Here is a 23,817-nt window from a genome sequence, read left to right as displayed (position 1 = left end):
GGGCTGGCGGGAAGGGCAAGGCAGAGGCCGGGGCACGGGCTGCGGGCATGTGCTTGTTGCACTTCACATGGGGGGTCTGAGAAGGATGCTCGATGGTGAGGAGGATGTTTCGGATTTTCCGCATGGGACGTACCAGCAGCTGACACAGATGTTTATCCCACAGGCGTTATGGCTCCTGTAGCTCATCCTCTTCTACTTTTTGCTTCAGCTGCCAGGGATCTTGGAGCTGAATCTATAGTCGGCCTCTGTTAATTACCCCTGCCTCATGGTGTGCATTTTTGTGACTTCGCCTGCCCCTTGTTTCATTTAAGTATTAAATCCCCATTGTTGACCCTCGCTTTTGTTTTTTTGTTGTTATTGTTGTTGTGTTTAAAAAATTGATTTAGATCCTCGTTTAGAATGAAGCCAAAAGGAAATAAATGAGTACACAGACTATATCACAGACACGGCTTTTAAAAATTCTGAGCTGTTACCTAGTAGTTACATTGCTGGCCTGTAGTCGTGATTAAACAGAAGTTGTTATTACTACATCATGGGGTGGTTGGGAAAATACGGTTAGGCTGTAGATGAAAGAAAAATTTTTGTAAGCCATGAAGTCTTAATTTAAGTCCAAGTTAGGTGTGGTTATTATTAACAGTTCTTTGTCTAGTTACCTGGTTACCTGGTTCTATATATTTTGTGTTTTGAGAAGTTAATGTATTTGATGAAAATCCCTGCCCAGATTCCAGTGTCTTTCCCTTTCTCTTTCCCTTCTCTGCATCTTATGTGCTAGGTAGCAAATACCTTTGTTCCAGAGAATATGGGCCTTCTTAGCAAAAGGACAGGGTGAGCTTGGAGAGGTGGGGCTCAGAGAGGGCCTTGGAGCTTCCATGTCGGTGCTTCTCTGGACCCTGCCCTGTCAGTGCACTGACCCAGCTCCCCTTTCCCTTCACGTCTCATCGAGCCTCCGTTTTATGAAAAAGCTTTTTTGTGTTTCCTTTTGCACTTGTAAGATTCTTTCACATGCTTTTTACTTTCCTCTGTGTGCTTCAGCTCTCCGAGGAGGAGAAGATCCAGCGGTACAGCATCCTCTCTGAGCTCTACGAGTTGATTGGCTTCCACCGCAAATCCGCCTTCTTCAAGCGCGTGGCTGCCATGCAGTGCGTGGCCCCAAGCATCTCAGAGCCTGGCTGGAGGGCCTGCTACAAACTCCTCCTCGAGACGCTTCCTGGCTACAGTCTGTCGCTGGATCCGCAAGACTTCAACAAAGGTACTAGAGCTGAAAGTTGCTTCAGTCCAATTAATGGTGCGTCCAATTAATGGGCCCTGCTCTGCCTGTCGGACACGATGACTGCTGCTGGCATGCAAAGGTGACTAAGCTCTCCTGCACTTGGGTACTTTTGATAGATCACAACAGAACGTAGCGGTGCTCTGCATGCGGGCTGGCATTCTTAAATCTGCGTGCCGGTTGGAAATCTCCCCTGAGCTCACTGACGTGTGTCCTCCTTGAAACATCTTAAATACCTAATGAATCCTACTTACCTCATGTGATTTAGCCAATTTGCAAAAATCAACCAATCTAGAATAAGTCCTGGGGTATATGTGTACAAGTACAGGTGTGCATTTGGTGATAAATCCTTATCCTGCAATGTTAGTGCAGGGTAGTATGTGTTAAACATAGCTCTGAGTCTCATAACAAGTGCACACAAGTGTGATGCCCAGTGTCAGGCAAAGGGTGATTCGCAGGCGAAAAAAAATGGTTGATGGCCGTTTTAGGCAGGACATGCAGAGCATTTTCCTCCAGCTCACGTCCAGAGCCAGCAGGCCTGGCCTGCTAGACGGGGAGAGAACTGAGGGGCCGTCTACGTTCCTGTCCCACCAGGGCAAAGACAGTCCTCTGGCGCGTGTTTTCTGTGGTCATGTGTGCCGGCCTGAGGGGCCCATGGTCCGAGTGATGAGTCTGTTCTGCTGTTGGGTAGTTCTGATTACTGGGTCTCTCCATGAAAGAATTACGAATCCCCTTCCTGCTTGCCTTACCTCCTGGGGATGGTGTGTCCGCTTTCCGTTTGTGTCCACCTCCTCAGTAATGATTTGTCGCGCTCTTGCCTGGTGCCATGGGATGTGTGAGGTGAGCGAGTGGAGCAGTGGGAAGAGGACAACTCCTGCCCTCCAGCGTACAAACAAGCAGTTCTAGCATGTGTCGACCTTCCAGGTATTTGCAGAGAGCTCTCGGGTCCTTCCAGAGCCTTCCTCTCCTCTGTCTCCGTTGCCTAGGTGGTTCTTGATGAATTACTCTGTCTGGACTTCTCCCCATTCTGACCTTCTCCCCAAAGCATCACTTAACATTTGATAGAATTGTACGCTCAGGATGAATTCTGATTAGCGTAGAGCAAGGAGTTGGCAAACTTTTTCTGTCCAGGGGCCAGGGAGTAAACATTTCCGGCTCTGGGAGCCCTCCGGCCTCTGCTGCAGCTCCTCGGCTCTGCTGCTGAGGTGTGAGAACAGCCAGGGATGAAATGTCCACCGACAGATCTTTACTTATGGTGCGGGTGGGGCCGGATTCGGTGTGCGGACCGTAGTTTGCCACAGCCCTGGCTCAGAGCACAGCGATATCTGAAATCACTTCGGGGGGCCCAAATTACTTAAAAAATGTTTTCCAGAGTGTTTTCCAAAATCATTTAAAAGGCGGGACCTGGGGTTTGGAAGAGCAGAGGGAGACTGAGTGAGCAGCACGGCAGGTGGCCTTTGAGGAGTGGAGGGAAGCTGAGACAGGACACAGCCCTTCATTAGCCCCCGCCTCCTGTAGAAGCCAGAGACCTGCCGCTGGGGGCTTGGCATGTGAGCACACGTGCTCAGGAGGTGTTGATAGGAGCGGGGCAGCGTCGACTTTGGGCTTTACATGTCCTGCCTCTCTGCAGCCACAGGGGGAGGATTGGTGGGCCCAGTGCTGATAGGAGCGGTCTGCATACTTCTCCTGTTTACGTAGCGTTCCCTTTCTAAAGCCATCTCACATAATAGAGCCTGGTCACATGACCTTGCCTGGTCTTCCTCATCCTGTGCCCTTGCTGTTGATCTTTTTAAAAAGTTAAACAAGGGGCTTGACGTTTGTCTCTGCTGGATAGCATCGGTGATGGGGCTCGTACTGTCGATGGAGTGATTTTGAACCTGAACTCTGTCCCTGTCTTCTGTCCCAGACGTTGGTGATGGTATTAAGTGCAAGGGGTCAAGGGTAGAACTGGGGACCCTCTCTAGGAGGTCTTGCTATTAGCAAACGTTTCTTGCTTCTTGCTTTGTGCTGGACACCGTGCCACATGTTGAGGGTAAATGCATGGACACTCAGCCACGTCTGAACTCATTCAGTGACAGTTTCTTCCAGATCTTTCACCATCTCACCCAAACAGAAATCACGACACATTGTTTTCATCTGCCATGTCATCTGCTCTTCCTTTCTCTAATTCCTTTTTCCTCTGTGTTCCCCCAAGAGATGGGATGGAATGTAAGGTTTGCTGAGCACTTGTTTCACGACTGGCGCTGTTGGGCGGACTGTGAGTTCTGGGTAAATTAATACTGGCGGCCTGTGATTTCAGCCCCAGTGTCTCTCTTCTGCAGCCAAGAACCTCAGGGCAGTGGCAGTCAGGTGCTTCCCAGAGACCATTTTAATTTCTTCCTGGCATCTCTTGTGGGCCTCTAACTGGCCTCTAAGGGCTGATTCTACTCTCTGGACAGCCTTGCCCCAGCTGTGGTCACAGGACTGTCCTTCGTGTTCTGAAACACCGAGACCATGTGGTGTTTAACTGAAAGTCATCTTGGAGCCTGAGGGCTAAAGGGACTCACAGCCAGAAATGAGAACCTTCTGGTGGGCCCCGTCCCTGCAGATGGGATCCCTTGGCTGGCCTTCTGCGTGACCTGTTTGCCCTGGGCTCCCAGCCTGTCACCTCTTGCGGGGGGCGGGGGGGGGAGGGTTTGTGCAGTGAGGCCCGAGCATATATGTTTGGAAAAGTCTCACATGATTCTGAGAAGACTGATGTAGCTCCTTCCCCCTCTTTACAGACAGGAAACTGAGATCCAGAGGGGAGGGTGGGCTTCACTTGGTGGTGTTTCTGCTGGGAGCTCTCATTGCTAATGGAGTCAGGACAGGGATCCTGAGAGGGAGGCTGTAGGTCCAGGTGACCCTGGAGGGCAGAGGACAGTAAGGGAAAGAGAGGACAGGTGTGACGCGTGATTCGGGAGGTGCTGGATTTGGGGCGCCAAGGTCAGGCCGAGCCAGGGTGAGGGATTCGGGATGCAGGTCACACTTGCCGTCGCCCTTGCATCTGGTGTTGCACAGGGAGCTCTCCCGGGACGCAGCCAAGTGAGGAAAGCAGCGAAGAGACCACGGGGCTTGCGGGGGAGCTTGGCTCCCGGAGCCTCACTGGTCTGCGTTTACTTTGCTCGTCTCCACGGAGTGAGCGGCCGCGTTCCGGGGAGGCCCTGTCTGAATTCCCGGGCTCTGTAGCTGCTCTGCAGTCTAGTTGTGAGCAGCCGTCCGCTTCTTGGAGGAGAGGGCAGAGAGTGCAAACCGGACAGCACTCTCAGAGGTGCGCTGCGTGCCTGGGGTCTGCTCTAAGGGTGGAGGTGCCGGGAGCTGAAAGGCTCTTCTGACACAGCTGGCGGCTTCCCTTCTCGTCTCCACTCAGCGCTTAATGGCGGAAGATGAACAACAGCAAAGGAGCCCCTGGGTGTCGCGCGGTGGCACTGGCGCGACAAGGTGTCCACGTGTGTCCACGCGCGAGTCACGGGAAGTTGTTTCACCAGTTCACCCATTTACCTAGGAGCTCGGACGGTGCTTATTCTTCTTCTAAATGTAAATCATGTGATAATGGATTTTATCACGTCCCTCCTACCACCACACTTTCCCCTGTGTGATCTCATTACTATTATTTTTTAAGTAGACTTCATTAGAGCAGTTTTAGGTTCACAGCAAAATTGAGCTTAGCCATTTCCCACATACCCCCGTCCCCCGCATCACCCCCCCCCAGCCTCCTTCCTCATCAACATCCCCGCCAGGGTGGTGCATTTGTTACAACGGATGAATCTGCACTGACACAGCGTCACCCAGAATCCATGGTTTACGTTAGGATTTATTCTTGGTGGTGTCCATTCTGTGTTGTTTGTTTGTTTTTCCGTTACCACACTGTCTTGATTTTTGTAGCTTTACAGTACATTTTGAAGTCAGGGATGTCTTCATTTCTTTAAAAAGTTGTCCTTATATTTCCCAGTATTTTAAGTGACAAATATAGAGCAGCTTCCTTGCCTGGTAGGGTCAGTGCCTGAGAGTGTTGCCTGCACGAGGACGCTGTCCTGGGTGTGGGCGAGGCCTGGAACCCAGAGCCTGCTGCCCAGGCCCAGCTGTGTCCTGGCCCAGGGCTGGAGGGTCAGGTGATGGAGCGCCCCGTCTGCTCCACACGGTCTCTCTCCCAGCACACCTTGCACTTGCACTTGCCTTACGCTGCTTGTGGCCTCAGGGAGAACGGTTTCATACGTGTACCATCATTTCTCACGGCTTGGTGAGCGAGTGCAGTGGGCCCTGTACCGCACTTGAGGGAATAGAGGCTTGGGGAGGTTAAATGCTATTCCTCAGGTCGAACAGCTAGTGAGAGGGTGACACCATTACCGACTGGCTGCATGGCCCCCGTCAAGTCTTCTGTCCCTCATCTGTACAGGGAGGTACTTTTACTGTGTCACGGGAAGGTTGTTATAAGGACTGAGTGAGTCAGTCCCCAGAATGTGCTAGGACAGTGCTCAGCAGATACTGTCAGGTGAGGTCTAATTCCATCTGTCCCTCTGAGGCCACGTGGAGGCTGGAATAAAGTGCCCTGCGGGCCAGTGCTTCAGGCCTGGCCCCATTGGGAAGGAGTGCGTGCTGGTGGGATGGCCCCCTGCCTTGGCCCTGGTACCAGTGGTTGAAGTTAAGGGCGAAATAGCTGGACACGCCCTAGAAGCTTTCGGGGTTTACATTTGAAAGGCTGAGAGTTGCTGGTGTGAGAGACGAGATGAGACCTGCAGGCCTGTGGAGGGGACAGTTGAGCGTACAGGCTCCGTTAGGCCGTCTTCGGGACAGATTTCGTGGGGTGAGTTAGTGTCTGGGAAGGGGTTTTTCGAGCGGTCACACTGTTGCTCTGCAGAGAGCTGGGAAGGGGGATTGAGTTTCCATGTGCGTGGGACCGGGATCCCTGTTAGTGTGCTTCTGACAGACTTCTGGAGAGATCGCAGGTGCTTTCCAGTGACCCCTTTTGTATCCCTGGAACATAACTGCAGACTGGCTCCAGAGTAAATGCAAGCCTCCTGGGCTCTATGCAGTTACACTGGGCTGGCCTTAGCCTTTTCTTTCCGTGCTGGGCCAGTTGTGCACACGCCATCCAGGTGTCCACTGCCGGGTCTCCTGCCGGCTATTGCTTCCTCAGGAATGCTCTTCCCTGCCGTTCACCGCTGCACCCCAGGCATCCTTCAGGTCTCCGCTGAGTGTCAGCTCTTCTAGAGGTCCCCCGTCGGCTCTCCACCTAAATGCAGTCCTTTTATTTCTCTCTTTCGCGTACTCCTGTTCTTTCTAAACAGCATTTCCCATAATGTGTAAGTACCTTAAAAAAATGGGGCAATGATTTAGCACTTCTCCCCGCCGCCACCAGGCTGTGTGCCCCGTGAGAGCAGAGACCCTGCCTGTCCCTGTGTCCCCCTTGCTGGCACACAGCAGGCGTGCCTGTAAATACGTGTAACGTGTGTCCACACCTGATGAGCAGCTACATGGCATGTGCTCATTGCCATTTATTGAACAGAGTTTGTTTCTTGATCTTAATTTTTAAATCACATGGATGAAACATGTTTCTTTTGAAAAGTGAAACAAATAAGCACACCTCCATGTGATTTGATACTTTTTACTTAGCCTTCTGTTTTGGGAGGGGACATTCACCATCATTTTGTGAAAGAGGTGGGGAGATAAGGTAAGAGATCAAATAAGGTAAAAGTGATAAATGTCAGCTGGCTGTATTTTTTTTTTTTTTTTACGCGGGCCTCTCACTGTTGTGGCCTCTCCCGTTGCGGAGCACAGGCTCCGGACGCGCAGGCTCAGCGGCCATGGCTCACGGGCCCAGCCGCTCCGCGGCATGTGGGATCTTCCCGGACCGGGGCACGAACCCGTGTCCCCTGCATCGGCAGGCGGACTCTCAACCACTGCGCCACCAGGGAAGCCCTGGCTGTATTTTTAACAAGAAATAAAAGTTACTTTAAACCCCATCTCCACTGTTGCTCTGGACTACTTTCAACATTTCTCAGAGAATTAAATGGAATTCTACTAAATCCCCGTACCTGTGAATAAAAGGGAAATTGTCTGTATTCTCAGGACCTGAAATGTATTTCTCTCTGTTTCTGGAAGTGAACATTTTCCCTAGCTGGTTATGGAAAGTCGAGGTAGGAGCACAGAAGTACACTGTGTGTATTTGCTAGCGTAACGGGCTGCTTATCATCACTTTAATCTTACTTGTGTCCCTATATATGAAGATGTTTTTATCATACCTTTTGCTTAGCCTTTTTCTGAATGAGAGATTAAATTTTCGCCAGGAACTCTTATGAAAGAGAGTGGTAAGGCACGTAAGTTTGGTAGAAGGCAGTCGTTGAGGTAATACACTCTCACATTGCTGAACTTTCTGAATACAAGAGTGTTGAAAATTTTATCACCGGCTCATATACTGCAAATCTGTCTTAAGAATAAAAAGATTCAGATTTTATAGGACGAGCAGTTTGAATCGCATAGAAATTATGATTTGTACACTATTTGGTGTTAAGAAAATTTATACTCAGTCTTACCGTAATTGCCTGTGGTAGGAACTGGATCCTTATCTATTAAAAAAAAATCTGCAGAGTGATATGTGCCGCATTCTTGGTATGGTGGGGTGCAGATTAGTTAGGTCAGGTCATTTAGAATTCTGGGCTAGGTTAGTCATGACGTTGATTTCAGCCTTATCATCCTTTTCAGAATCTCTTATTTTGTTTTGGCCTTTGGTCTTTTGAGATCGTGGAAATACTGCAGGGACTTGTCATTCCTTCCTCTCCTGTCATTGTATGAAAAGATTTCTGTAAGATAAAACTGGTAGGATATCAAGGTTTTTGTGTGTGGGTAGGTTTGGTCAGCTCTAAGAATTTCAATTCATAATTATTAGTAATTGTTATTCAGTTAACAGTTTAAAAATTACTATGAAATAATTTAAATATACACAAATCAGAGAGAATAGTACAATAGCCCATCACCCAGATGAAGTAATTAATAAGATTTTGCCATATCTGGCTTTATTCAGACCTTTCTTTTTCTTTTATTTGTTCTTTGTTGAAATATTTTACAGCAAATCCCAGAAATCATGTCATTTTACCCTATATGCTTAAGTAGGCATGTCTGAAAAATAGGGGCTTTTTCTTTCATCATGCTTTCAACTTGACCCACGAGCCTGTTAAGGACCAGCTCTGTATTAGGCATCTTACTAGGCAGTAAGGACATTTGGTGAATAAGATACCATCCTGGCTCCCAAGGAAATTAAGGACTGATGGAAGAAACAAAGACACAAGCTTACAGGTGCCTCACTGTATGTGCCAGATAACGCCTATGGGACAAGATTTGTGCAGGATTCAGTGGAAATTCACAAAAGGGACTTGCCAGCCTTGTAGGGTAGGCAGTGGGAGAGGTCTCATCAGTAGACCTATGAGAGGAGGAATGCTTTGGTCAGAGTCTTAAATCCTTTCCCCCAACCTTTCAACCAACCCCCCGGGGCCCCTGGGCACACAGCACTGGGTGGTAACTGTTTTTGAGCCCTGTTTCCACATCTTCATGAAGAATTTTAAGGTGGAAAATATTTAAAAGCAGTAACTGTTGCCAAAAGGGACTTGGAACAAACAACTCTAAAATCCTGTGATCTTAAAAAAATACTTTTCGATGGCTGTGCAACCGATTTCCTCCACCTCTAATTTCAGACACGCTGAGTTGTTTTGGAGGGAGCAGCCACAGTTTTGTTGGTAACCTTTTTTCTACCTTAGCTTTCTGCTTTTCTGTTCTTATACTTCAGAGAAATGCTGTGCTTTTTAATTTTATGGCCTTGGTTGTTGATAATGAAGGCTCATCAAATAGTATTTTCTTGAAAAAAAAAGAAGTATGCTGTAATTCAAATACATGCCACTGAAAACATAATATTTTGTCATAACCTTATTATAAGTATTTCAAAGTGGGTTATTTTAAAAATTGTGTCTTTGCAGAAGAGAGAGAATATTGGGTTGGCCAAAAAGTTCGTTTGGGTTTTTCTCTAACATCTTGTGGAAAAACCCGAACGAACTTTTTGGCCAACCCCATATAAGATAAAGCATTTTTTAAAAACCCAAAAAACCATGTGAACAGGCGCATCATGTGAGTGTGCTTCTCCAGGATAAACACAGGGGAAATGCTTTGGTTGCGCTTTGAGCGTGGTGGTTGAGGCGTTATCTTGAAATCACGAGTTTTACACATTAGACATGGCTCCAGCGGGCTCACGTGTCGGCCCTGTTGCCAGTGCGCCCCTGAAGCCCTGCTCTGATGCTCTGTGTCTTCTGTCGCAGGCACGCACCGAGGCTGGGCTGCCGTCCAGATGCGTCTGCTTCACGAGCTGGTCTACGCGTCCCGGAGGATGGGGAACCCTGCTCTCTCTGTCAGGCACTTGTCCTTCCTGCTACAGACCATGCTGGATTTCTTGTCAGATCAAGGTGAGTGGATTCAAACTCCAGTTTTCTCCCAGGAAAGATGAATGAGTGCACTCCTGGTGCTGGCCCCCGTCAACACCGGCCCAGGATCGGGTGGGTGATGTCCTCCGTGCCCTCACCTCCCTGGGCCCCTCTCAACACACACTACTGGCCCTTCTCGCTGCTCTCAGCCTCCGGCATGGGCTCCCCTTGCCTTTGCCTACGTTTTATAAAATGTAAGTGTCAAAGTGTAACACTTACATGCAGAAGTGCACGGTTCACAAGCACACTGCTCAGTGAGTTTTCACGAAGTGACCACGTGGTACCCAGCACCCAGATCGGACACAAGACCAGAACCCCAAACACCTCTGTGCCCCTTTTGGTCACTGCTCCCCTCGCGGGCAGCATCTGTCTTGACTTTCTGAGGGATCGTGCATGTCTTTGCCCACACATCAGGGCAACTTTCTTCTAGGTCCTTGCCTCCGTCACCTTCTCTTCTCACACAGTTCCTGGGTGTCACGTGTTTTTTGGGTTTCAGTCACAATCCGTTTATCTCCAGCCCAGCCCCCACCCTGAGCCCCAGGTGTTCTCCTGCTGCCTGGGTGCCGCACAGGCCCTTGGAAATCAGCCCTCTGCTGCCTGTGTCCCAGCGCCCTGTCTGCCTGTCCCTCCCCCCGGGTTAGCATGTGCTGTGGGTCCCCTGGGAAGCACTCTTGGATGTGATGCAAGTGCGGGGCGTTTATTAGAAGTGCTCTTGGGATCGACACCCACTGAGGGGAAGAGAAGGAGGCAGGTCTGGTTGGGCAGAGGGAAGCTGGGCCTCGGGGCAGAATCTGCAGGGGCCTGGGCAGCCCCCGGGAGCTCCGGGCTGGGGTGACCCTGGAGCCGTCCTGCATCATCCCGCAGGCCGGCCTTCTGCCCCCTCACCGAAAGGTCGTACAGGTTCTCGTGGCGAGGTCCCTGTCTCCCTGTGGAGGGCACTGTCTGGAGAGGACACCGCCCAGAGCCTTGGGGGTGAGGCCTCAGCGGGGCCTCTGGCACTGGGATGGCCGCGCTGTGTGGAGAGGAGCTGGGTCTCTGTAATCACACACCCAGGGGCTGACGCAGCTGCTCCCAGGGAGGGGAGCACATCCCTTCCCTGAGCTGCTTCCACTTCCCCCTGCCTCACCTGCCTCGTCCTGGACTTTTTTCTCGCAAATACACATCTTCTTCCCGCAGCGGGCCTTTGCCCTCACCCCTTGCCTGCACCTTGTCAGCCATCTCCCCTGGGTCTGCACTTCCTCTAGGCTGCCTGTCACAAGTCCCAGGGGACCCGTCGTCCTCCTGCTGTTCGGTCTCTCCCCTCACGCACTTCTAACGTTGCACCGACAGAGCTGGTGCCTGTTTAGTCGGCCTGTCTTCCCTGCAGAAGCCCCAGGAGAGAAGGAACTTGGTGGTTATTTAAGGTCATATTAATTAGTGATCCGAAGACGCTGGGTCTAGAAGGAGAGAAACTTGGGATATTTGACCCTGTTGAACAAACCGCTGCCTCATAAGGGCCTGTGTGTAATGGTATTTGGTTAATTGGAGTCTTCTGAGAAGAGGACTGAAGTCAGGAGGACCAAGGGTTCCCTCCACTCACCCCAACCTCTAATTACCATAACCTCAGATCAGTAATTAAGTTCTTCCTGGGCCTTCATTTTCTCATTTGTACAACTAGGATATTACAGATTGTGTGGCAGCTTGTTATTATTTTAATGATAGTATTTTAATTGATTGGGTGACCTTTCTCCTGGGGAGCTCATGGTACCATTCACAGAGTTGATAACTAACATTTCTAAATATCACCGCATTGAAATGAAATACGGAAGAGAGGAGTAACCTTCTCCTTGGACGGGAACCCGTCTGGGTGTTTGCAGAGCGAGGCAGCACAGTCTGGGGGTTCTTGCCTGCCCCTCCTCATAGGTCCCCCCCGCCCGGTGTGTGCCAGTGCGCGGGAACTCACAAGATGGGTTCTGGGGCCAATTGTTTTTTGTTTTTTTTTATGACGAATTTTATTCCAAAGTGGCTCTAGTAGTATCAGAGACATTGATGTAGGATTTAAATATTGTTTCAGGTAAAGTGACAATGGATAAAAGCAGTATTTCTAGTTAATATGTTTTTAGATAATGGGATTTTAAATGTGTGAGTTAAAAATGTAATAAATATTAATGAACTTATTTACAAAACAGAAACAGACTCATAGACAATAGAAAACTAACCTACGGTTACCAAAAGGGAAAGGAGAGGGGAATAAATTAGATAGACAACAATGTCCCACTGTATAGCGCAGGGCACTATATACTCAATATCTTGTAATAAACTATAATGGAAAAGAAATGTAATAAATATTAAAAATAGGTGTTTTACTATTTTATCTACTTTGAAAGATTTATCAATTCAGAATTATAGGGGAGATTTTTTTTTAAAGGAGAACTACTTTATTTTGAGTAATAAACAAAACTGCATTTATAACATAATAAACAAACCTTCCTTCAATTTCTTCACAGTTAGTCCAAAGAATAAAACCTCTGACTTAATGAGAATTTACATTTAACCTTACATATTCTAAAATCCATCCATGTCAACTTTGGAATTTTAGTCTTGCCTGATACTATGAAATAGGGCAAACCTTGATCAATGGGCAAATTCCTAATTTTTGCCGTTCAGCCACTTTTCTGGATCTTGCTCTCTGATTCTGTACATTCCAGAGTGTTCGGTGGATTTGTAATGAACTTCCAAGATGAAGGGGAATTTCTTGCTCATTGTTTGCCTGAAACCTTGGCTTGTGTTCATCTTTTTAAACAAAAAATATGCTCCAAAAATGCCCACAAGTTCAGCTAGTAAAACTCCTTTAAACATCTTCTTTGCCAGTGGATCCAGAGTACAGGCCATCCTGAGGCACGTACTCGCGGGGCTGCTGGGACCAACTGTTTACATGAAAAGAATAGGGTGTGGGGAGGATGCCACGGTTAAGCCTATAGAGGAGTCCATAGTAAATGATGGATATGGGAGCATCATGGGGGAATTGACAGTTCTTTTCAGAGGTGGAAGAATGGTTTGGGTAATGTTCCATGAAGGAGGTGACCTTGACCTTGAAGAACAAATTGGTGTTTGCCAGACAAGACTGAGCAGAAGGAATAGCTTCAGGTAGGAGGACTTTCTCCAGTTCTGGTGGAATTAAGAGGGTTTGGTTTATGTGGGGAATGTTAGATACAGTGATTTGTGTGATTCTGTTGTCTGGGATTTTGGGAAGGAAAGTGGATGATCAACAGTAGTGCAATACGATCCTGCAGTTCCACTCCTAGGTATATACTCAAGAGGTTTGAAGACATACACCCACATAAAAACTTGCACATGAGTGTTCCTAGTGGCATCACGCATAATAGCCAAAAAGTGAAAGCGGCATCCATCAATGTCCATTCACTGATGGATGGATAAAGAAAGTGTGGCGTGTCCACCTGGATTTCTCATTCTCTTCCTCTCCCTCATCCCTTCTTCCTTTCCACTTTCCTTCCTTCTTTTGGCTAACATTTGTTCATCCTTCAGATCTCAGTGTAGATAACCACTTCTGTTGTTTTCTACAAAGCCTTTCTTGGTCCCTCAAGACTACCTTGTGTTCCTTTGGAACATTTCCACTGGAGTATGTGCTTACCCATCGAGCACTTTCACCCACTATATTTCGATCGCTCAATTAATTGACAGGCTCCGCACTCAGGCTGCAAGCTCTCTGAAGGTGTCTGTCTGACTTGCTGTTTTTCTTGTCCCTGTCACCTAGTGGCTTGTGCTGGCATCCACACAGGGCTGAACGCATTAATAATAAATGCTTTTCCTTTTTTAAAAGTAACTTTATTGAGATTTAGTTCGCAGACCACAGTTTAAAATGTGCCCTTCAGTTTTTTAGTGTATTCACAGATATGTGCACCTGTTAACCACAGTCAATTTAAAACATGCATCACTTTGAAAAGAAACCCTATTAGTGGCTAGTTAAAGCCACTGTGGCTGGTTAGTGGCACACTTCAGTACTCACATCCTGTTGAATGCATTAATAATAAATACTCTTTCTTTTTTTGGTTTATTTTCACTGTTACTGGGAAGGCTATGGTGAGCCTCTTCAGCGCTTTGGCTTTTCGAGCAGGAGAGAGATTTTGTCAGGAGAGGGATTACTGGGTCAGCCATTCTGAACACTTTTATTGCTGTTGAGACATATTGGAAATTGCCTTCTGAAAGGATTGTTCTAATTATACCTCTGGCAGCAGTGCTGCTCATTCAGTATGTAGAAAACGTTGCCTTATTGTTTTAATTTGTATTTTCTGGGTAAGTTGCAAGTTTGGATATTTGTTCTGTGTTCCTGTTTACTAATTGTATCTCTTTTATGTGAGACTCTTTTACAGTCTTCTGACTGTTTCCCTGTAGCTTGTCTCATTTGTTTCTCATTTCTTGGGAGGCAGATAGCATCAGGCCACTGTGCTGAGGTCTGTCACGCTTTGAGATGCTAATGAAGTCCTTTGCCCAAAGTCTGTCAGTTCCTATGAGAGATACTCATACTATGAAATGTATCTTGTGCCCATAACATACCTGGATGGTGTACAGCGGGTTTGAAAGAGTTAAGACACCTCCTGAAAGTGCTTCACTTGTTTTTGAACTAAAGCTGAAAGTAGCAGGAAAATCTGTTTTAAACATTTTATGATAGATCTCTTTAGCATAATACGAAACTTGAAACTGTTGCTGGAACTCTGAGAAATACATTTAACATTACAGAGGATTAGCTCAGACCAACATATGTGAATTTAACAGAGTATGAAGCGCTCTACATTTGACCCACATTGGCCATCCTTTGGTTTCTTGAATATGTCAGGATTTTTGCTTTTTGGTGTTTTCTTGTCTCAGGACGTCGGCTACACTCTTGCCAGCCGTCCCGCCTTCAGCTCTGGGGTGGGTTTGCGCAGGTGGCCTCCCCATCCCCGCCCTCACAGCGTCTTCTGGTCATGTCCCGACTTTTCTTCAGGGCGGGCAGTGTTTATGGCTGACCCTCCACTTCCTCTCTTGATAAATCCCCCTCTAAGAGAGTCGGGCCCCTCAGGGACAGCAAGACTAAGTTATGGGACGAGGGGCCGAGCTGCCTGGGAAGAGAGGGGTTTCCTCTTTTCTGCCGGGAGAAGCGTGAAGCCCCAGGAACTGCTGGTGACCACACTGGGTCGTGTGGAGAAGAGTCTAGGAGTGGAGCGGACTCTTCCTTGTGTGGTCTTCTCCGTCCCAGCAAGCACACCGTAATCCAATCCCTAGAGCCCTAGGGCCTCCCTAACTAGAACGTGCTTTCTAAGAAAGCAGTGACTCTGCTTGGATCACTGTACCTTTTTTTTTTTTTTTGCTGTACGCGGGCCTCTCACTGTTGTGGCTTCTCCCATTGCGGAGCACAGGCTCCGGACGCACAGGCTCAGCGGCCATGGCTCACGGGCCCAGCCGCTCCGCGGCACGTGGGATCCTCCCGGACCGGGGCACGAACCCGTGTCCCCTGCATCGGCAGGCGGACTCTCAACCACTGCGCCACCAGGGAAGCCCCTCACTGTACCTTTGTAGCATCTAAAATAGTCGTAGGTGTGCCGGAAATATTTGTGGAATGAGTGAGTGATGGTGGCAGTGATCAGTGACCGCTCAGGAAGTACTCTGGGAGGGGGGTTTTGGAGGGGACGTTGGAGTGCAGTGCTAGGACACTTGCTTTGAAGGTGCATTTATGTAACATTTTACCATGGTGTTTGTTCATACTTTAAAAGTGATGTGGAATGGCTGATAGGAATTATGAGGTGATTGATCCCTCCTGCTCACCCACCCGTCACTCCTTGTCGGAACCTCTGGCCAGATGATTTACTTGCATGGATTTAGGGTTAAGGAAAACCCAGAAGAAGGAAGAGATGGAGTCTCCCCGGGAGGGCTGAAGAAGCGCTCATCAGGAGGCAGCAGGTGCTTGAGATGGGCCCTGGAGAGTAAGCAGGTACTCAGCAGGTGTGTGGGACACAGGTGAGGGGGAGGTGAAGGGAAGGAGTGTTTAGGGCAGGGCTTGCATGAATGAAAGAGAAGGTGCCGCTGTGCTTGGGCTGAGGGATGCGGCTCAGTCCAGACCTGGGTCTTCTGCTGCTTCGGGCGTGGCAGTGCCTGTCAGGTAACGCGTCTCATCCGTAAAGTGGGAATGGATGCCCGGAGGACGGCGTCCTGGCGTTCCTCCCCGGCACCCCTGCGTTCCCGGGCTGCCCGGCTGCAGAAGGCCACAGCCGCGTGAGACCCGTTGCAGGGGTGAACACGGAGGTCCTGCCTGGTGAAGTGGCCTGTCCCAGCCCCACAGCCAGTGGCAGAACGAGCCTGGACCCTTAGCCTCTCAGCTCCTAATATGGGGGAAGGGGAGCCACTTGCCCTGACCCCTCTTGACAGAGACGTTTTCGTTTAACTGCCAAATGACTGCCTGCTTCCACGCGGCGTTGGAGCTGCTGATGGCAAATGCGTTCCGGCGCAGTGCTGCTGCCCCCTGGCAGTGGGATGGTGATATGTGTGTATTTCATCAGAGGGAAAAACACTCGCTGAGCTTGGAAACAGCTTCCAGGCAGCCTTTGGTGCACAGAGGACCTTGTTTATGGAAAAGGAAGAATTACCGCTTTGAAAACAATGACAAAGCTGTGAAAACTGCAGTTCAGTTAGGGTTCTGAACGCACGCATGCATACGTAGTACACGCGTACCATTAAAGAGAAATTGTCCCGACACTTGTTAACATGGCAAGGAAGACTGTTCCAGACAGTTGCAGTAGGGTCAGCTCTGTTGCAGTAGGGGAGAGAGACTGGGCTCCCTCCGAATACAAGGACAAGTGGGGATTCAGAGCCAACAGCAAAGGGAGTGGGGAGTGGACAGAAAATTACTCAGAGGGACGTCGGGCTGGGGGATTCTGGCGCAGTTGGCCTAACAGGATTCTCGCTGAAGGCAAGCCAAGGACTTAGACGTCGGGGGGTGGGGTGGGGTGGTGTGAGGAACTTGATCAGATATTGAGGGTGATCGGATATCAAGGGTGGGGGGACTCTCGCTCACCTAATTAAGTGGGATCCTTGCTACAGCTGGACAAGGCGGGGCGAGGACAGGGCCTAGTCAGAAGTAGGGCACTGAGCAGCCTGCATCAGGGAGAGGTTCTCTGTCATTACGCACACAGGTACATACATGCACGCGTGCTGTATGAACGGGGTTTGACTGTACGCAGTGTGGGACCTGGCTGCACGGTATGTGGAGCAGTTGCTTCTGTGTACGCTGCCGGATCCTGAAGCCCTCAGGCAGGCAGTCGGAGAGGCGGTTGGGAAGGGGAGGTGGGTGGGAAGTAAGCACAGACGAGCAGGAACTTGTGAGGCTGAGCTGGACCCCACCCCACGGGGATGGACAGGAACCGTGCTGGTTTCTCAGCACCTCCCAGCCCCCAGCTTCGATGATGGGAGCCCCTGGAGGAGCGGCCACCTGGCCCAGGAGCTGGAGAAGCTGAAGCAGAGGGCCTGGGGGGGGCTAGAGGAGCTGGGGGAGGGATGCTGCCTCCACCCCCCACCCCAGCAGTGTCGGTGGGCGTGCCTGTGCCTTCCAGGTCCCCGTGCACGCTGGCTCAGAGTATGCAGGGAAGGGGCTTCTGGGAAGTGTGGATTCAGCTTAGCTAAACGCACACACTGGTGAAGATTTGACCTCGTGGTTTGAAGTGCACGTCCCCTTTCAGGAAGCGGGAGATGAGTTCCCATTGAGAAAAAGCATTCCTATTTTATTTTTGCTTTCCTTGCTATCATAGTTGACGTTTTACTTCTTGTTTTAGTACCGGGAACAACTTTTTGTTTTGATTTCTCCTTGATGAGCCCGTAGTTATACATTTAGATGGGCTAGACAGGAATAATTCCTCCGTTTCCTCCCCCGCTTCTTCCTTCTCTCTTTGAAAACTGTTCATCTGAGATTACGTGATGCTTTTTGAACGAGAGTGGATTGTACTGTGAAGAGAATAAGAAAAAATAGGATTGCCAATTCCTTTAAAAATTTTGGTTTTTACATGTGAAGTAGATAGGTTTTTGAGTTGTGAGTGCAATTGCAGTAGACCCGTAAGGCTCCTGAAGGTGTATTTTAAGGGTTCTAGGAATACTGTGCAGACGATGAAGGACAGGGGAGGGGTAAACGACGGCATTGGGGAGCTCTCCTTATCTCCTTTCTGGAAGTGTTTATTGATCATCTCCGTGACTTGGACACGATGCTGGGTCCATGCAGTACCAGAGGTGACTTTTGGGTTGAGCTGGAGGCCGAGGGACAGCGGTGGCAAGGCTGTGGGGCGGGGCATTGCGGCAGCTGTGCTGGCGGGAGCGAGGTGCGAGGAGTTACGAATGCTCCCGGCCTCTTTTGGCCGAGCAGTGTTTAGTGTAACAGGATGCCTGCAAAACGTGGGGCTAAGGGATGGCGGGAGATGCAGCCAACAAGAGAGACTGGGTGGGGTGAGGAGGCCCTTGGTGCCAGTCCTGTGGGCGGGGTAAAGGGAGGCTTATCTGCACGGTTGTCACACGTCACCTCCTTCTTCATCTAGGGGAAGGAAAGAAGGAGGGACAGAGGATGGAGGGGTTTCGGGAGGAACTGGAGAAGCTGGGTCGGGTATTTTGGACTCAGAAACCAGCTAAAATGGAAGAAGCCAAAGCTTGTTACCTTCCACCCCAATCCCTAACCCTCACCTAAAACAACCTGCAGGGATTTTTAGGTTTGGGGGGTTCCTTAAGTAGAATGGTAAATTTATGTTCGCTACCATCTACGTTTTATCTCTGAGCATCATTTTTGGAGGGGGGGAGACCCTGGGTTCAAATGCCGGGATTATCACTTGCTGCTTTTGTTTCCTTTACACTCCCAGCCCCTTCGGGCCCCTTTGGGTTGTCCCTTTGAGGCTGCGCCTCCGCCGGGTGAGCCCAGTGCCCCTGGGCTTCAGCTGCTACCTACTTCGTCTCCCAGAGCACCCTTCATCACTCAGCCTCTGCATCTCGACCTTATCCGAGGTCCAGGCCTGCAGGTCGCCCATCGCCTTCAGACTCCTCTCTGTTGGCGTCTGTACTTCCAATCAGGGCTCGTTTCCCATCCCTTCCTGCTCTCATGACCTTCCGCTGTGACCTCAGGAACTCATGGTCTGTCATAGCAAAGGCCCCTGTTTCATCTCAGCCTCTTTTTTCCCCTGAATGTTCCATTAACCTTGTACTAAGGTAGTGACTCTTTACCACAGAGTTTGCAAATGTGTGGGAATGTTTCTGGTAGAACCTGGACCAAGGGCTGTCATTTGTGTTTCGCAGGAAGGAACGAGGCCGCTAACTGCAGGTCTAACGCAGGTGAATAAAGCACAGAAAGCGCCGTCCTGCTCAGGATGCCGGGGGTGCTCCCCCGGAGCCACAGTGGGAGGGGCCAGCTCATTCCCCTAGGCGCTGCTTCCCCGGCCACCCCTCAAGATGCTGCTGTTTTCTCCTGCTGCACCCCAAGTGCCTCGGGGCCTAGAGGTGGCAGAGAAGTCCTTCCCTATTGCTACTTCCAGGCAGTCCTCCTTGGAACCCCCAGCTCCTCACAGCAGGTGTGCTTCTCCTTTGGCTGTGGCCACTGATGCGCTCTGGTCACTTCTCCCCGCTCCTGGCTCACCCTGTCCTGCAGCGCCGCCACTGTCTGTGTCCTGGTGGCTTCATCATCCACTTTGAGGGTCCAGTCAACACCATCCTTATCTTCTCCGTCTGTTTCCTCCTGGTGAACTCACAGGCCCACGTCTCCAAGAACTCTCTGCACACATGGCTCTTGTATTTATTTCTTACACGGAGCTCCAGACCGGAACGCCTGACTGCCTACGCATCCTTCCCTGCCCCGTCTCAGCACGTGGTACCACTCTCCGTCCAGCTGCTCAGACCACAGACGGTGAAGTCAGTCTCCATCCCCTTTCCCCCCATCAGACCCCATATCTAAGTCCTCCTCAGGCAGTCCTCCGGGTTTTACCTCCCAAACATCCCCATCCAGCCCCTTCTCCCCACCTCTGCGCTTAGAGGGGCAGCCTGAAACCACCCCCGCCCCCATCACTCAGCTGGGTGTGGATTTGGTTCTTTGGTTCAAATAAGGCTTAGCCCTGGGGGAAATACATTTTGAAAGCAAGTAACGCTCAGCCCACAGTTAACTCAGAATTTACAGGCCCAGTTCCAGAGCCCCGTCCTGGACCCAAGAACTTGCATTTCACAAGGACCTGGGGAGGCCAGTGCAGGAGGTGTGCTCCGTGGGCTGAGAAACGGGCTTTGATAAGAACAAGTTGTTGGTGGGGAGTTTTTCACTGGGGCCATTTCAGGGTCTTTGCCTCTTTCTGGAAAGCAGCCTCCCTTCTTCCCCTCTGTAGCCACCATTCACTGGGTTTGGAGTAAAACGCATAGAGTCACCGCTGCGGCCCTGGCTGCGCTCAGAGGGGTTCCTGCCTTCTTTAGTGCCCCTGCTCGTGGGTAGCAGATCCGTGAGTTGTGGGCCAGTGAGATTTCTTATGGATTCTACAGTTATTCATGTGAAAGCTCACGTAAAGCGATACAAGTTATGTCACATTTAGTTAGAGATGTGCTGTCACGTTTTTATTGGAAAGAAGGACCCTGAGGCTGACGTGGAATCTGAGGGTGCTGATGCCCTGTGTATCAGCCCGACAGCCACCTATGAGGGCGTTGAGGTGGTGACACAGGGCGGCACAGCGTCGGGCGCAGGACGGACTGGACAGATGGACACACCTCCTTCGCGTGCCCCACCGCCCTGCACTTTCACTTACCGTAGTTCTAGACTATTGTGAATTAAAATTACTTTTCTGGCCATCTTTTATAATCCTGGGTTTTAAAATATCTGTTCTTCACATTTTTTTGAATTTCAGTAAATTGTAAAATGGCATTGAAAATAAGAATGCATTATTTTACTAGATTTTGGTATCAGACATCATGGGTAAAATAACATGGCTATAAAAATTGAAAGTCTCCTACAATATGGACCAACTTGAAAATATGCAGGGTTTGGGTTTAAAGCCCTGTGTGTTGTGTCTTGTTCCCGCTATGAAGAACATACAGGCCTAGATTTGAACTTTTGTCCTTTGGCTTCATAGCAAAGCATAAAGAGCTGCAGCATGAACCCTGCCCAAAGATGAAGGCCATAGTTTTTTTTTTTTTTTTTTTTTTTTTTTGCTGTACGCGGGCCTCTCACTGTTGTGGCCTCTCCCGTTGCGGAGCACAGGCTCCGGACGCGCAGGCTCAGCGGCCATGGCTCACGGGCCCAGCCGCTCCGCGGCATGTGGGATCTTCCCGGACCCAGGCACGAACCCGTGTCCCCTGCATCGGCAGGCGGACTCCCAACCACTGCGCCACCAGGGAAGCCCAAGGCCATAGTTTTTATATTGTGAAGGCATATGTATTATTCTGCTTCTTGCTTTCCATTCCAGACATGCTCTTTCCCCATTGCATTTTATCCCCAGGTGGTATACGTTGTTTCTTCTGGAGTTTTGAGTTAATATGTTCCATTTTTCACCTGGGTGGAGGAGGAGGCGGTCTGAGCACATGAATTGTTACCTTGCAGAGTCCTGGTGGGAGCTCTTCAGTAAAGAGCTGTCATTTGTCTCTGTCGCAATTTATACAGTCCCTTTTGTTTGTTCAGAAATAGAAGAGGTTGAACAAAAACCCAGCAGAAATGAAGGGAAGCTTTTGACTTCCTTTAAGTTGTGTGTTGACGAGATAAATGCTGTGTAGGGCAACATAATAAGTACCTGCTAATAAAATGCATTCTCAGTAGAGCAACCACACACGTAAAATAATGAGGTGAAGAAAAACTATCAGTATGTCAAAATCCCCAGTATATTAACTGCATTTACTAGTTATGGGAAAATACTAATTTGCCAAGTCGTAGGTGAGCCAAAGTGGAGCATCCTGGGGTGGTATCAAAAGGGGCACTCCGCGCCTTCTCGAAGGATTTAGTCTTGTGGGACACCGTGGTCTAGATGGTGCACGCTTTTCAGCAGTGGCGTGGGGCCTGCTTTGCTGCTCACTTGCCCACCATCTGCTGCACGGAGTGCCAGCCTGCCACTCTCTCGGGCAGGCTGCCATTTCTGGTGCAGGATATGGTGACACATTCTAAGGACGCACCTTATCTCCCAGGTCGTCCTTTCTCATCTCTCTTCCACACAGACTATAAAGTGATCTTCCCAAAGCAGATATTTATCTCTAGCAATCTATGTGTGAAGGCTGGACAGCTGGAATTGAGACTTTTTTTTTACCCCCCAAACCCCAGCCTAGCATAAAGTCTGGCTCATAGGGGCTCAGTACGTGCTTGTTCAATCGAATTGCTTGTTTTCTCTGCATTATTTCCTCATCAGGAAGGTGAGGATTATGTCTGCCTTGCTGTGCTGGTGTCGGGGGTTGAGGCGCTGTATGGAAAGAGCCGGAAGCGTAATACATGCTCAACACATTGTAATTCTTATTGTCCATATTGATTTGTTTCTGACTTCTGAAGCGTTTCAACACATGCGGGTCTTAAACTGGAGAACCGTACAGTTTTCTATTTTGATGGTATGTGTATCATTCATGGGGTAGTTGAATGGCCTTGGACAAGATGCCGGTGTCCCTGGCCTGGGCTGCTCTGTGTGTAGGATGGAGACAGTACAACGTTGTTCCAGCAAGGAGAACAGTGCAGAGAAACGTATGGGTTATGATCCTTGGATTGAGGCAGACCTGGGTTTGCCTCCTGTGTCTTCTACTGATTAAATGTAGCCTTTGAGAATTTACTTACGTTACTAAGCCTGCTTTCAACTGTAAGATTAAGAAGATAATGTCTGATAGTGTCTGGAGGATTATCAGAAATAACGTGTAGCAGTCACTTGGCATCCTGCCTGCAATAGTAGAAGCTCGATAAAATTAGCATCTTCCCTTACTTCACCCACTTGAAAAGTCAGTGTTTCTCCCCATAATGCTATACAGTTCTTTCCAGCTTAAAGAGCTTTTGGTGGATGTTATCAGAAGTTTCAGCAGCAGAGTAACCTGTTAAAGTTATAAAAAGAGAGTTTCTCTGCAGGATTTTCATAGTTAGGTGGGAACAGATGGGGGGAACCTTTTGGCTGTGTCTGACTAATCTGACCAATTTCCTCTAAAAAATGGTTATCTTGGCAGGTACTTATTTATTGCTAAGGATGACTAGAATGATTAAAATATAGGTTTCTCTGTATCTGGAATATGTCAGAGTAAGAGAAGAGGAATTTCTGAGTATTAAATTCAAGCCAAAATGGAGCAGTACGGTTTTCACATGGAAGTATTGAGTCTGAAATTTGAAGCAACTGGGAAAGGGTGTGCACACTACCTGGACCAGGACCGTGGGTTTGGCGTAGATTTCCGGATAGGAATCAGCACGAGGAGTGGGGGTGGGGGGGGTGGTCGGGTTTCCCAGGTGTGACCTCGGGCCAATCCCTTCTCTGATCCCTGGCCTTCACTTTCCTCTTTGGTAAAAAATGAAGCAGTGAGACCGGATGACCACTCATACGTGTACATTCATTTATCAAATTAGCTCTGTGTTAGGTATTGCATCTCAGAATTGATGGAGAATTTTGAATCTATTAATACTTTCTGTCATGTCAAGTGAGGAGTTGAAGATGTGCTCCAGTAACTTGCTGAGCACCGGAGAGGACAGCTGACCTGGAGCCCTTACAACAGTGGCCCTCAAACTTCTTGATCATGGCCCATAGTAGGAAGTACACTGCGTGTGAAAAAACACACGTTTCATGAAACGACACCCATTCTCACTGTGTGTGGTGTCCCCTATCGGTCAGCTTGGGCCACCGTAACAAAAATACCACAGCCTGGGGGCCTCAACAACAGACATTTATTGTCTCCCAGTCCTGGAGGCTGGAAGTCTAAGATCAAGGTGTCGGCAGGGCTGGTTCTTCCTGAGGCCTCTCCTTGGCTGGCAGATGACCACCTTCTCCCTGTGTCTTCACGCGGTCGTCCCTCTGTGTGTGTGTTGCTGTGTCCTAATCTCCTTTTCTTATAAGGACACCGGTCATATTGGATTAGGTCCACGCCTATGAGCTC

General features: G+C 49.3%; 2 protein-coding genes across 4 annotated transcripts in view; one reads left to right on the top strand and one right to left on the bottom strand.

Moving 5' to 3' along the window:
• The window catches only part of TRAPPC9 (trafficking protein particle complex subunit 9), a 499,958-nt gene that overhangs the window by 61,712 nt on the left and 414,429 nt on the right, over positions 1-23,817 (top strand). For all 3 annotated transcript variants that reach the window (XM_033843254.2, XM_033843252.2, XM_033843253.2), the window contains 2 exons: positions 1,033-1,249; positions 9,589-9,732. In XM_033843254.2, coding sequence (XP_033699145.1) covers positions 1,033-1,249; positions 9,589-9,732 — 361 coding nt within the window. The remainder of the gene's footprint in view (positions 1-1,032; positions 1,250-9,588; positions 9,733-23,817) is intronic.
• Positions 12,379-12,641, bottom strand: LOC109549442 (protein CEBPZOS-like). The gene has a single exon (XM_033843255.2). The coding sequence runs from the start codon at positions 12,619-12,621 to the stop codon at positions 12,379-12,381; it is 243 nt and encodes an 80-aa protein (XP_033699146.1). The 5' UTR covers positions 12,622-12,641.

Source organism: Tursiops truncatus, chromosome 17 (assembly GCF_011762595.2).
Source record: "Tursiops truncatus isolate mTurTru1 chromosome 17, mTurTru1.mat.Y, whole genome shotgun sequence".
NCBI classification, from domain to species: domain Eukaryota; kingdom Metazoa; phylum Chordata; class Mammalia; order Artiodactyla; family Delphinidae; genus Tursiops; species Tursiops truncatus.
Note: the sequence above shows the minus strand (reverse complement) of the source record. Positions and strands in the feature narration are given on the sequence as shown.

Bases quoted from the DNA above. Each gene is read 5' to 3' on its own strand.
- LOC109549442 (XM_033843255.2), bottom strand. From the start codon at position 12,621: ATGGCCTGTACTCTGGATCCACTGGCAAAGAAGATGTTTAAAGGAGTT.